Here is a 13,496-nt window from a genome sequence, read left to right on the forward strand (position 1 = left end):
CAGAACTGGAAAAAGGTTCCAGTCCTGCTCGAGCTCTGTCCCAGTCATGGCTGCAGGAACAACCCGAGGGCCAGCACTGGAATGCACCAAAAGGACCCCGTTGTGACAGTCAGCTCCCCTAACCCCACAAGCCTTGAGAGAAAGGGAAGGGTCAGAGGTGTCCACACAATAAACCGAATTCCCTCAGCTGGCATTCGAGGCTGTCAGAAGCGGGCCTGGTCTCTCCTGCACCCTTCTCTCCCCGTGGGTTCTGTCCAGTTTCCTTGTGAGGCCTACCTCCAGCACCTGTGCTTTTCCCTCCTTGGAATGCCCTTCTCTCTTCTCCCTCCTGAATCCTCCTCTTTCCGTCATATCCTAGTGACGCCTCCTCACGGCTTCTCAGGAAGCCTGCTGTCTCCAGCCCATCTTCCCTGAAACTCAGTTCCCAGCAAGCCCTCTGCCTCTGAACTTGATTATTATGTCAGATACCTATGTTGTGCTTAATCCATGCCAGGTACAGTTCTAAACTCTTCATGTTTATTAATTTAGTAATCCTCGCCACAACCCTATGCTGAGGGCCTGCTTCCGCTCATTTGTTTGTTTGTTTGTTTGTTTACAGGTGAGGAAAATGAGACACAGGGTTATCAGTACCTTGCTCTGGGTCCCCTGGCAGTAAGTGGTGGAGACAGGATTCCAGCCCAGGGGCACCAGAGCCCAGGTGTTCTCTGCCAACGCGGACTTCCAGATGCAAGTCATCCCGGGTGCTGCCTAGACTCCTCAGTTACTGCCATGCCCCCCTCACTGACCGCTCTACTAGGGAAGAAAGCGACAAGTTCACAGACGTGGGTGTCAGAGACCAAAGTGAGGATCCCAGCTTTGCCACTGAGTTACCCTGAGGAAGAGTCACATAAACTCTCTGGGCTTCAATTTCCACATAGGTAAAGTGGGGATAAAAACCTCACGTGGGCCTGACCAGGCGGTGGTGCAGTGGATAGATCGTTGGACTAGAATGCGGAAGGACCCAGGTTCGAGATCCCTGAGGTCGCCAGCTTGAGCACTGACTCATCTGGTTTGAGCAAAGCTCACCAGTTTGGACCCAGGGTCGCTGGCTCCAGCAAGGAGTTACTCTGTCTGCTGTAGCCCCCTGGTCAAGGCACATATGAGAAAGCAATCAATGAACAACTAAGGTGTCACAACGAAAAACTAATGACTGATGCTTCTCATCTCTCTCCATTCCTGTCTGTCTGTCCCTATCTATCCCTCTCTCTGACTCTCTTTCTGTCTCTGTAAAAAACAAAAAACAAAACAAAAAAACAACCACAACAAAAAAAACCTCACGTGGTTGTTAGGAAGGTCCAATAAGATCCTCTCTAAAAAGGTACATTTTGCACTGCCTGGCACGTAGTAGGTGCGTATATGTAAGTATATATCAGTTCTCGCCCTTCTCTCCTCACTGTGCGTCTTATCCTCGCTGGACTCTGCTCAGCAACTCTGTTGATGTAGAACTTGCCTGGCGGTTACTCGGGGGCATGCGGGCAGCCTTCTGATGGCTCACACTCCCGCCCTCCTTTCTAAGGCTCCTGACCTCTCCGTTCACCTGCCTTCCTCTGACAGACTTGACTGCAGGTAGCAGCTGCGAGAAATCACACATAGCTCTGGGAATCCACTCTTGAAATGCTAGCCACCCTACTGGATGTTTCCATTGTTTTTGGCAATTGCCAGGGCAGAGTAAACCTCTGGCCCTCGCTCAGAACCTATGTCCAAAGCCAGAATCTCCACCTCATTTCCCACACACACCCCTTGCCCTTCCTGTTCCTTGGATCCCTGTCCTAATCCATTATCCCTTTCCTGGATTCTCAGAACTCAACAGGAGTAAAACGTAACTGCCATATGTATAATGCTATTATTTGTTTTATTTCGTTCAATCAAGAGGCAAAAGAGAACAGAGTTGCCTATTAGACATTTTCTGGCTAAGAAAGAGCCTGGTCAGTGACTCAAGCTGAGGAAATTAGAAGGCAATTTCCAGGGGACTGCTGTGCAAACCCAAAGTCAGAAGTCCTAACAACGCTCCTCTAATTCAGAGCCTCCACTGGCCATTAACTCATGCTGGCCCCGGAACATCTCTTTGGAAAATGCAGCAGCTGGCACTTATATTTCTGGAACTGGAACCAGTCTCCTATGACATCAAATAGGTTTATTTTTCCCTTCCCTTCCCCTCCCCTTCGCCTGCCACCACACACAGTGATTCCAATCCTGATCTGTACCCCCGCAAACCCTCACTCAGCTCTAAAAAGGGCTATGATAAATGGCTGGTTGTGCTCCCTGTTCCAACGGCCTTGAAGGATGTGGTTGGTTGTTCCATAAGTAGGGAGCCTTGTCAGACCTGTGAATCACCCCTAGATCATTTCCCTTCTTGGACAAGGGGAAGAAACTGTTCTCTGGGGCTGACCTTGGGGCTAGGATCGTATTTGACCTTGCCCTTCCCTGGAGCACCCCTCTACTGCTTTACCCCAGCTCGGGTTCTCTCCCAACTGACCGGGAAGCCATCCCTAGCTCAGCTGCAGGAAGCCCTCCAGGTCTGAACAGCTGCCCCTTGCTTATGTGTTCCTCTTGTACGTTGGGTGTTTTCCACGGGGCATGTAGCCCAATTTCCCAGCAGATGATGAACAGCTGGGCCTCCCTTTTTTGCCTCAATCTTTCCTTTTCTCTCAGCTTCACCTATCAGCTCCTAAATGTACTCCAGTGTTTTGGTGAACAGGAACACTCGATGGAAACTAGCATATGTTGAGTGCTCATGACGGGGTCCAGGTACCAAATGGAAGCTTTACCCCAACTTATCTCCGATCAATTTCCCCAAAGCTCTGTGAGTGTACAGGTGAGGAAACTGAGGCCCAGGGTGGCTGGCTCCAGCTTGTACAACCAGAAAGAGCCAGAGGTGGGATTCAAACCCTGATCTGGCCAACACCACTCATCCCCTAATGAAACAGGCCCTGAGAAGACCTTTCCATGCCACAGCTGCACATCCTCCCTCCTGTGGGGCTGGATCCACAGGCTAAGGGCCTGGAGGAAAACTGAAGGGCTGAGAAATAACACGTCTGGGGCCAATTCCTAAAGATGTAGCTCCCAAGACAAAAATCTGTAATGATCTAAACACACGGAGAATATGTTATTTCCGCTGGGTCAATTCTTCATTTATCATCTCAAAAGTATCACTGGGGACCAGCTGTCATCCTGGATTTGCTCCACTCCTCATGCCTCATGGTGACTGTCCTCCATGGCACGAGGTGAACGTCCCACACAAGGAGGCAGTCCTCAAACACCACCCTGCATTGCTCTCTTGCTGCTGTGCAGGCCTGAGGTTGGTCTCCCCAGCCAGACTCCAAATGAAGGGAAGGGCCCTATTTTAAGTGCATTCCCCCTTTGGAGGTAAACTGACCTGACTTTACCCTGATCTGCCTTAACTAACTAGGAGACCCTGAGCAATCTCTAACTTCTCCAAGACTCAGTTAACTCATCTGTATAAAAGCATCAAAGAACCAACCCCATGTTAGGGTACACTCAGTGAATGGTAGAAATCACATGAACTCATGCACGTGAAGCACCATCAATAGTAAATGCTAACACTGGCTGGCTATTATTTCATTCCCATAGAGTCGAGGATCAGAACACTCATGACTAGTATTTGTCCGAATTCAACAATTAGGAAAGGAAACGACAGTGAGAGCACAACGTCTCCCAAATCCAAACAAATAAATCCTTGTTTGTTTTAGATAAACAAGCTTCTCTCTGCAACCACATGACTTGACCTACATCTACACATGCCTGTGAGTGTGAAGAATTCTGTGGACCTTGTCCCATATTCGTGTGGAAAACTGGTAAATGAAGACATATGCATTTCACCCAACATCATCAGGATCATTTTAAACTCAAGTGGTCTGGGGCCAAAGCCAGTCTCTCCAGTGGCAGCTCCTATAAGCTAATAGAGGAGCCCGACTCCATGCCAGGGAGCCCAGCCTAAGCAGCAGCTGCCCACCCTCCCCTAACTCCACCCTGAGCAGGGGCCTGGCAGAGTCGAAGGCAGCCAGGGGCTGACAGCACCATCCAGATGATGGAGACCACATGCCTGCCTTTCATAAACAGACCAAAAGCACAAGACCCTCAGTGTCCAGGCAGCTCCCCTCAGCCTGGGGAAGAGCGCGCCCTTCGCTGGATGTCCTGAGAGGACCTCTGCGTTGTGTTCCCAGCGTTCTGCAGGCAGCAGAGCCCCTCCTGCTTGGGTCCCCGGCCTCTCATCAGCTCCCTCTGGCTAACACGCATGTCCCATAAAACCTCTCTGCTCTGCAATTTGCCAAAACACAAACTCAGATTCACCATCCGTGGAGGAGAGGTGGGAAGAAGGTATGTTTCTCCAGCCCAGAGGCTTCCAGAACATATGCGACTTGGGCACAGTGTGTCCTGCTAGCGACCCGCACCAGAGTGCCTCACCCAAACACTTCACCTTCTGGTGTATGGAGTCCACGGTGCAAGGGCCAAGAAAAAAGGAAATCCTAAGCCTCAGAGGCACAGCCCCCACCCCAACATGCTCTTCCTGCTTCTGGGGACCCCACCTACACTTTCTATTACTAGTCACCCTCTCTTTAAACACTATGCATTTATGTCCCGAATATGTGAGGAACCGTTTGCTACCATCAGGTATTTGATTTCCTGGTCAACCCCAACTAGATTTCGGATACTTCAATGAACAAAACCCACACCACACACAAAAGACCATTAGACCCAGGTGCTATGCTGCAAGTGACTTGGATCCCCTCTGGTTCTCAGTGTCCTCATCTGTAAAATGATGGGTCCAGCCTAGTAAGTCCTCAGGCCCCCGCCAGCTCCACAGTTTCACAACATGTAACACTTTCTCCTTGAACTGTTTTCCACCACATTCGTTCATGGCTCTATAGGATACCATCTGTTCAGTGACATCATTCCCTGCCCCAAACATAATGTCGATTTTTACATGGGAAGCAGAGATGTCCTGGGAAACATTTTTGTCTGTAAAAAGGGAGGAAATGATCATTTCAAGGGAATTGGACAAGACTTCTTTTGTATTTTTCACATAAAACAAGTTATTATCAATCTTAAAACCCAAAATCTTTCTTCCTTTTTGCCAGACCATTAATAGCTGCTTTTCAAAAGTGCTTTCTCAGTCAGAATCTCACCAAAAATAAGCTACCATTTAATGACTGCCTGTTATGGGCCAGGAACTGGGCTAAGGCTCTGCATGGATGACTTCATTTAATTCTCCCAACAACCCTATGAGATGGGTACTATTATTATCCTCACTATAAAAATGAGGAAACTGAAGCCCACGGAAGTTAAGTAACTTGCCCAATGTTACTTAGAGCCCCAGCACTGAATCACCCCCCCTCAACACTCTGCAGGGGGTCCTTGGTCGCATTAGCAACACTCCTGGCCTGTTGCCAGTATGTCCTACATCTGTAATCTTGGACATTATTTATCAGATTGGTAAAATTTGATGTTTTACCTTAAATCCAAAGTTGGAAAAGTACCAGCCTGGGTCCCAGAGTAGAGAGTGCCATCTGTTGAAAGCAGTGCCAATCTTAACCCGGGACTAGAAAAAGGACCCCTAACAGCCTGCAACATTTGAGAAAAAAAGTTAGGAAGGCTGACTTGATCATAAGCACTGGGATGTACAAATGGACATCGCCACCTGAGCAGGATGACCACCTGGTGACCCAAGTCCTCTAAAAAAGCATTCTTGAAAAGCAGGGGAAGTTGCTTGCTAAGCCTAATAATGCAAAAGGAACAACCATACAACCATGTCAGGGAATGTGCCCCCTGGGCACCCACCTCTCTGTCTAGTCAGGAACCAGCCCCTCCGTTTACCTGGTTTACCTCTTCCCCAACCTGAGCTCAGCCCCATTTGCTCCCATAAGAAACCCAAAGTTCAGAGCTAAGGGTGATAAAGGCAGAAAGAGTCCCCTGCAGCTGACATTAGCATAAACCCCAGTTCCCTTCCAAGGGGGAAATAAAAGGCATTTCAAATGTGCAGTCTAGGGCAGCAACCAACAGCCTGTTTTAATTGTTAAAATTAATGCTTTGAGCAGTCTAAATGTCCTGCTAAAGCAGTCCTTTAAGTGCTTAATTTGCAAATAAGATGCAGTCCTGCATTGGATGCCCGGCTGTCGGCTGTCGGTCCCTTCCATCTCAAGCACAGGCGCACTGACTGCTCAGTCGGAGTCCTCAGGCGTCAAGGACACTGAGTTTACTTCCTAAGGTGAGAAGGATGGGAAGACAGGACTGGCTGAGATGAAAGGAGGCCATGTCACACAGACTCCCAAGCTCGAGTCAATCAACCTTAGTCCTTTCTCATTAAGTTTGGGGAAGAAAGGGGGAGGGGCCGCTGTTCCTCGGAGACCACAGCAAACATTTGCCTCCTCGTGTCTGGAGATGGAGCATCACTCCAGAGGAAATGAACCCGGTTAAGGGTCACGTCCAGAGTAGGGATAAAAGGAAAAGCCACAATTCTCCTCACACCGACAAACACAATGATTTTAAGAAGAAAATCAAAGCTCAGGGCAGAGGGTGGAGGTGGGGCAGGGGGCGCGGCGGCTCCCTCTGCCCCCCAGACCCAGGCCTGGGAGGCAGAAAGGGGAGCGCGAGGCTTCCGTCCCCAAGGTTAGCCCCAGAAGGCATCCTGGTCTGTGTAAGCGAGAGCGACCCGAGTCCCCAGGGAGGGCCGCGAAGATGCTCTCGCCCAATAGAGCTTCTCAATGAGGGTTTGACCAACGTTCCCCCACCACCCATCAACGCTCCGGCGGACAGATGACTTCACCATTGTAACAGACAAGGGCAACTACTTGCCAATTCCAAAGCCAAAAAAAGAAAACGCGGGGCTGGGGGAGGCAGCGAGTGGAGGGAGAATAGAAAAGACTTCCCTGGAGATCACAGCTTGCAGAGAAACTCCACAGCGAGGGCTGCCCAGTGGGCACTTAGCTCCGAGACTCAACAGCGGAGAGGGGCGAGGGACCACCCGGGGTCCCTGGCCAGACCTCCGCAGAGCCGTTTGGGGCAGTACTCACATAGTGCTTGGAGGGGTTCCTCCGCTTCTCCACATCCACCACGGTGGCATCTTGCACGCAGTAGGCGAGCATCTTCTCCCACAAAGCGAGTAGCGCCCCCCGGCGACGTCACCTTCTCATCCCGGCCGGGCTGTGGTTCTTTCTCTCCTGCTTCCCAGGTCCCTGGGGCCACCCGCCACTTCGGCCCCGCGCGCCGCTGCCCCGGCTCCAGGCGCCCACAGGTACGGCACCGGGACGGGGGCGGTCCCGGAGGGCACGCCGGCTCCGTGCGCCCGGGGCGGCTCCCCTTGGGCCTGCCGCGCTCCCCTTCCCTCCCGCGCCGCCGCCGCCGCCGCCGCTCTCCGGCTCGTCCGCCCGCTGTCTCCGCCGCCGCCCGGTGGGTCCGGCGGGAACTGGCGGAGCAGGGGAGGGGCGGGGGTGTGTCCCGCCGGGGCGGGGACCCCGGAGCCTGCTGTCAGCGCGCTGGGGAGGGGCAGGCGGCGCCCCCTCGCCGTGCTCCGGCAACGGGGGGCTCGCGCAGGCGGAGGCTGTGGGCGCTGGAGGCGGAGGCAGGGCCGGGCAGGCGAGGAAGGGAAGGGAGGGGAGGGGAGAGAAGAGAGGCGAAGCGCACGGGGAGGGGCTCCAGGCCTGGGGGAGGGGCTTGGGGAACCGGGGAGGGGGCTGCCGCCCAGCCCCAGAGACCGCGGCGGGCCGGCGCGTCCCCACCCACCCCAGAGGGCAGTGGGCGGCCTGGCGCGGCCTTGGGCTACTTTGCGGGGCTCAGAAACTCTGGGTGGCTTCCGAGGGAGGAGGGGCCGGGGGGGGGCGTTGTGAAGCCAGCGCGCCCCCAACCTGGTTTTAGTCTTGGAGCGGGTTTGTGTCTTTTTGTCCCCCCACTTTTACGTATCCCTCTCATTCCTATACCCCAGATCTCTTTAATGAAATATAGTTTATTACCCTGCTGTTACTACCCAGGCCTCCCGAGGAAGAGACAGGAATGGGGAAGGGGTCCTCTATTAAATCCTTCAAGCCTGAGCCTCTTCTAATAAACCACCTGCCCCCCACCCCTGCGGGTCACAAAGGATGAATTCTCCCGGGAAATGTGATCGATCCGCTGCTTGAATTGTCCACTGATCTGGGCCTCTGTAACTAACCTGTGATATCATTTACCAGTAAGGTTACAAGACTGCAGAACACCACTGCCTTAAGCCCAGGGCTCCCCTGGGACCCTCCTCCAGCGGGGGAGGAGAGAAGGGAGCACACAATGGTGGGAAAATGCACTGGCTTGGGGGCCAGCTCATCATTGCCCCAGGCTCTGGCTTTCTCACAACCTCTCCCTCAGGCATGGAAAACTGACTTTCCAAGCCACTTGTCTGTCCCTGGACGAAGAGCACAATTACAATTTAATTCAATTTACACCCCCCCACCCCCCATCTACTTCAACATTTTTTCCCATTCTAGTTTCAAATATATTTAAAGAGATAGTGTAGTGTTTTCACAATGAATCTTATTGCTTCACAATCACAATACAGCTTTGTGACTATGGACCAAAGTGAAACATCTGAAATGGGGCAAAGAATTTTATGCTCTTGTTCTAATAATATATTCTCCTCTGCACTGTCAGAACCCATGTACCAATCTAAGGCTTTATTCACACGTTTGCTTGCTACAGAGTCCCACACTGTTCCTCCATCTGTACGGAGGGGTGCTAGAACACCAAGCGATGCCCCTATCTGAATATCTGACCTTGAGTAAATATACTGCTCACAAAAATTAGGGGATATTTCAAAACGAATATGAAGCTATAAAATATCCCCTAATTTTTGTGAGCAGAATATTTAGTCACCTTAATGTTCTCATTTGAAAAATGTGGAAGCTGAACAAGATGGTCTTTTAAGATTCTTTCCTATATATATTCCATGCTCCCCTGCTGTCCTAGTGATTCAGTGCTTGACTACAAGGTGATGGCCTTCTTCCAGACTAAGAAACTCCAGACAAACTGACATCTCCTAAATTGAGTCTCCAAGCACAGCTTGAATGCTTTCAACTCCCTCTGAGCTCTCAAATTACCTCACCTGGAGGGAGCAACTGAGTGCTAACCCTCACTCCAACCCCATGGTGCCAGGTCTCTAGGGATTAGTTGAGCAGAAGTTATTTATACCTGTGGGAGAAAATCTCTTTTCCTTCCTGGGGCTGTATGCCCAAGAGGCTTTAAGTATGAAATGGTACAGCCTCTCCGTTCTTCCTGGGTACGTTTCAAACTCTTTTTTCCCAACAGTGACTTAAGCCTTCTAGCTCTTCTACACACTATCTACTGATCACCTGCATCACATGTGCCTGACATGCTCCAGAAATGATTGAGACCAGCTGAAGTCTCCTTGGAGACCAGGCTTTGTTTCATTCGTTCAAACCCCCAGCATGCCTGGCACATAGTAGGTACACTGGGTGGCCCATATTGAAAGGATCAGCTCAAGGAGCTAATAGTGCTGGAGAGGACCAGGTAAACCCTTATTCTGTCATCCTCATTGGGTATGACTCCAATCTAAGGACCTTGTATGAATTCAAATGACAAAATATAATCATAAAAGTACCAAAAGAAAAAAATGAGGATAAAGGGAAAGGGACTCAAAATAAAGATGCACATTGACTGATACTTAAAAATCTAATTTTTCAGCCTGACCAGGCGGTGGCGCACTGGATAGAGCGTCGGACTGGGATGCAGAGGACCCAGGTTCGAGACCCCGAGGTCGCCAGCTTGAGCAAGGGCTCATCTGGTTTGAGCAAAAATCCCACCAGCTTGAACCCAAGGTTGCTGGCTCCAGCAAGGGGTTACTCAGTCTGCTGAAGGCCCGTGGTCAAGGCACATATGAGAAAGCAATCAATGAACAACTAAGGTGTTGCAACGCGCAATGAAAAACTAATGATTGATGCTTCTCATCTCTCTATCCCTCTCTGACTCACTCTCTGTCTCTGTAAAAAAAAAAAAAAAAAAAAAAAAGAAAAGTAAAAATCTAATTTTTCAACCACATAACTGTAGGATGCTTAGAACCAAAGACTTTTTTTCCAACTGGAAGGGACCAGAGAGGTAATTTACTCCCTTAATTTGACAGGGAAGCAAATTGAAGCCTAGAGAAACTAAGCAGGTTGCCTGACGCCACACAACAAGGTGGTCCCAGACCAGCTGTCTTTGTCCACCAACACGCTCATGAGCCTATTCACAGGCAAGAAGAGTTCATTTAAAGAGCATGCTTTGCGGACCTATAAACACCTACAGATCCAGCACGTTGCTGTCCTGTTAACTCAGGGTTCCTCTTCCCAGTTCTCCATTCACACAAGCATCAGACACTCTCTGGAGACCTCCATGAAGTAGAACAGTCCTCAAGGGCGGGGACCATGTATGTGTCTCCATGGAGGTCTGTGCACATGCAAATCCTATCCACTCCTTATATGCAGAGCCCACCCGCCTCCTCTCCCATGTAGTTTTCATGACCACCCCAAAGAACATATACAGGAAAGCATTGGAAACAGTAATGCTAAACAAGTCATAGTATATATAATTCTCTTCTTCCTCATCAGAAGGTCTATAGCAATTGCAATTCATTCATTTGGCTATTAGCCATACATTGCCTTGTGATGGCTCAGCCGCTACTGTATCGAACGCTTATTGACATCTTTGTTCTTGAACTTTGCTTTGCTCAGGCTGTGCCTTCTAAACCTGTAAGAAGCCAGTGAGGATCTTGAGGACTGTGAACTTAGGCTGTGGCACCATCCTTTCCCTCTCCACACATTTTCAAATTTCTGGGATCTCAACAAATATTTGTAGGTACTGCTGATAAAAGTGATGTCAAGCCAGGGCACACAGAAGCGCCTTATCTGTTTCTCCATACTTCCCCCTCTCCTTGCTCTCTCTCTCTCTCTTTCCCTCCCGCAGCCGAGGCTCCATTGGAGCAAAGTTGGCCCAGGGGCCGAAGATGGCTCTCTGGCCTCCACCTCAGGCGCTAGAATGGGTTCTAGTTGCAACGAAGCAATGCCCCAGATGGGCAGAGCATCACCCCCTAGTGGGCATGCCAGGTGGGCGCATGCTGGAGTCTGTCTCTCTGCCTCCCTCTCACTTCAGAAAAATACAAAATAAACAAACAAACAAATAAATAAATAATGATAAAAGAATTCATTTAGTTAACAATCAACATTTGTTTTCAAGTTAAATAAAAGGAATTATTCGATGATTTTATATTTTTTTACTTCTCAAACAATTGTGTAATTGCATTGCTAAGTCTCTGGATTGCTGACAATTGATCGTATTTAATAAGCTGGCCATTTCTTTTCATTAAGTAAGTGGATTTACTCATTGTGTTTCCTTGAACTAACCACTTATTTCAGTTATTTAATTTGATTATATGTGTTTGTATCACTAAACTTTCAAATTCATTAATTTGTTGAAAATTAAAAAAAAAATAGTGATGTCAAATGAACAGTTTCGGAGCAGGACTTACCCAGCCTGGGTTCTCTAGCTCTGCTCAAACCAGCCTTGTGATCTTGCAGTCACTTCCCACATCTGAGTCTCTGGTGATCTTTCTGGTCCCTTCCATGCTCTAGCATAGTGGATAACTATTCCATAAAGTGGGGTCTATCTAACTGGACTATTACCCTGAGATGTGCAAACTTGAGTGAAATTTGGGGCCCCCTCCTGGCCAAAGTAGTTTTAGCATCTTTAACACCAGCAGCTGGCCCCAGTTGTATCCCTCTCAGTCCCTGGCTGACCTCTGGCAGAGACAAGCAGGGGGGCCTGGCACAGATAACCTGCTAATTTCTAAACTATATGCAGTCCAGGGTGCTCATGCTTCTGTCTTCTTTTCTTTCTTCTTTCCTTTCTCTGTCTCAGTCTCTCTCTTTCAGATCAGCCCCAATAGACATGTACGGGAGTGTCTTGAGAAAGGTCCCTCCTATATTTGGAGAGTAGACAGCGAGGCCAACTCCCATTCTCCCCAGAGGGAAGTAAATCGCTGGCCAGACTCCTCTTCTTGGTTGCTGGGGAATGAGAACAGGATGAGGCCCCAGAACTGCCCTGTGTGCTGAGCCCCACTGTTCACTAATTAGAGCCGTAATAATGCCCCCCCCCTTTCTCCTTCTGCTTGCCAAACCGCCTGGTGGTAGAAGCCACCTCTCTCTGACTCCCTAAATGGTTAGATCATCAGCAAAATCTCAACAGGTTTCTGTACACGGTGCTTTGAGTCTGCACCTCCTGTGTTAGCCTTGACTCTGGTGAGGGTTATTATGCAACAGATTTTTTATAAAATAGAAACAAATGAAATTTCAGCCTTAGCAAATGACTATGGTCTGGAATAACAGGAGGAAATCTGGTGACATGCATGGCCAAAGAGGCCAAGGGCACCCTTAGTTTTACAGAAGAAAAAATATTATAACTCTAGCCTGCATCCCTAACACTGACCAGACATCTGGTCCCCAAACTAGTACATTGTGTTTTAAGATCTTCAGGGATGAGAGGGAGGATGGTTCATACCATCTCTCTCAACTACTACACACACTTTCAAGTGTATCCCTGCCTGGATCAGTCTGCATAGTTTCTGCATAGTTTCATTGTAACCACAAGCGACTCTAGATTTTCTTTTTCAAAATCCCCGGGATTTTCCAGAAACCAGCAAACTCTGAGTTGGCCACTGAATGACAAAAAGAACAGAAAAAAAAAATCCCTTGGGGAATTCAAAGGAGTTCCTTTAAATAGTCCGAAGCTACAACCCAAACAATCCAAAATGAGTCTGGTTTTAGCTTAACCCCCCCCCCCACACACACACACACACCCTTTTTATTTTTCAGTTCTCTATTCTGAAATGTCATAGAATTACTGGTTCTTTTGTCCTCTTTGAATGCATATGTCTATTTCAGGTGAAAGATTCAAGTCTCTCAAAGTCAAGTCTGCCTCCGGCCCACATCCTGTCCTCTCTGTTTCAAGCAGAAGGTACCATCCTTGGTTCCTTTACTACCCAATAGGCTAGAGAAGGCAGAGGAAGCCTCAGTAGGATGGGTTTTCCCATGTAGGTGAAATGCTGGGATTTGGACGAACATCAAAAAGGTATTGCCGCCTGACCTGTGGTGACGCAGTGGGATAAAGCCTCGACCTGGAACACTGAGGTCGCTGGTTCGAAACCTTGGGCTTGCCTGGTCAAGGCACATATGGGAGTTGATGCTTCCTGCTCCTCCCCCTTCTCTCTCTCTCTCTGTCTCTCTCTCTCTCTCACCCTCTCTCTCTAAAAAGGTATTGCCCTAGGCAGATTTACTATGGTCACTTTGATGAATCTTACCACCTAATACAGTCGTCCCTTGCCAGATTGCAGTTCACTTTTCGCGGTCTCACTGTATTGTGGATTTTTAAATTGTATTATATATTTCTAATTTTGTATCGCAGATTTTTCGCTATATCATGGCATT

At 49.2% G+C, this 13,496-nt stretch overlaps 1 protein-coding gene across 2 annotated transcripts in view; it reads right to left on the reverse strand.

Annotated features, from left to right (window-relative positions):
• Positions 1-7,558, reverse strand: part of SH3PXD2A (SH3 and PX domains 2A) — a 251,755-nt gene extending 244,197 nt beyond the window's left edge. For both annotated transcript variants that reach the window (XM_066240342.1, XM_066240340.1), the window contains exon 1: positions 7,071-7,558. In XM_066240342.1, coding sequence (XP_066096439.1) covers positions 7,071-7,142 — 72 coding nt within the window. In that variant the 5' untranslated portion in view covers positions 7,143-7,558. The remainder of the gene's footprint in view (positions 1-7,070) is intronic.
• Positions 7,559-13,496: the final 5,938 nt, after the last annotated feature.

Source organism: Saccopteryx bilineata, chromosome 7 (assembly GCF_036850765.1).
Source record: "Saccopteryx bilineata isolate mSacBil1 chromosome 7, mSacBil1_pri_phased_curated, whole genome shotgun sequence".
Taxonomy (NCBI): domain Eukaryota; kingdom Metazoa; phylum Chordata; class Mammalia; order Chiroptera; family Emballonuridae; genus Saccopteryx; species Saccopteryx bilineata.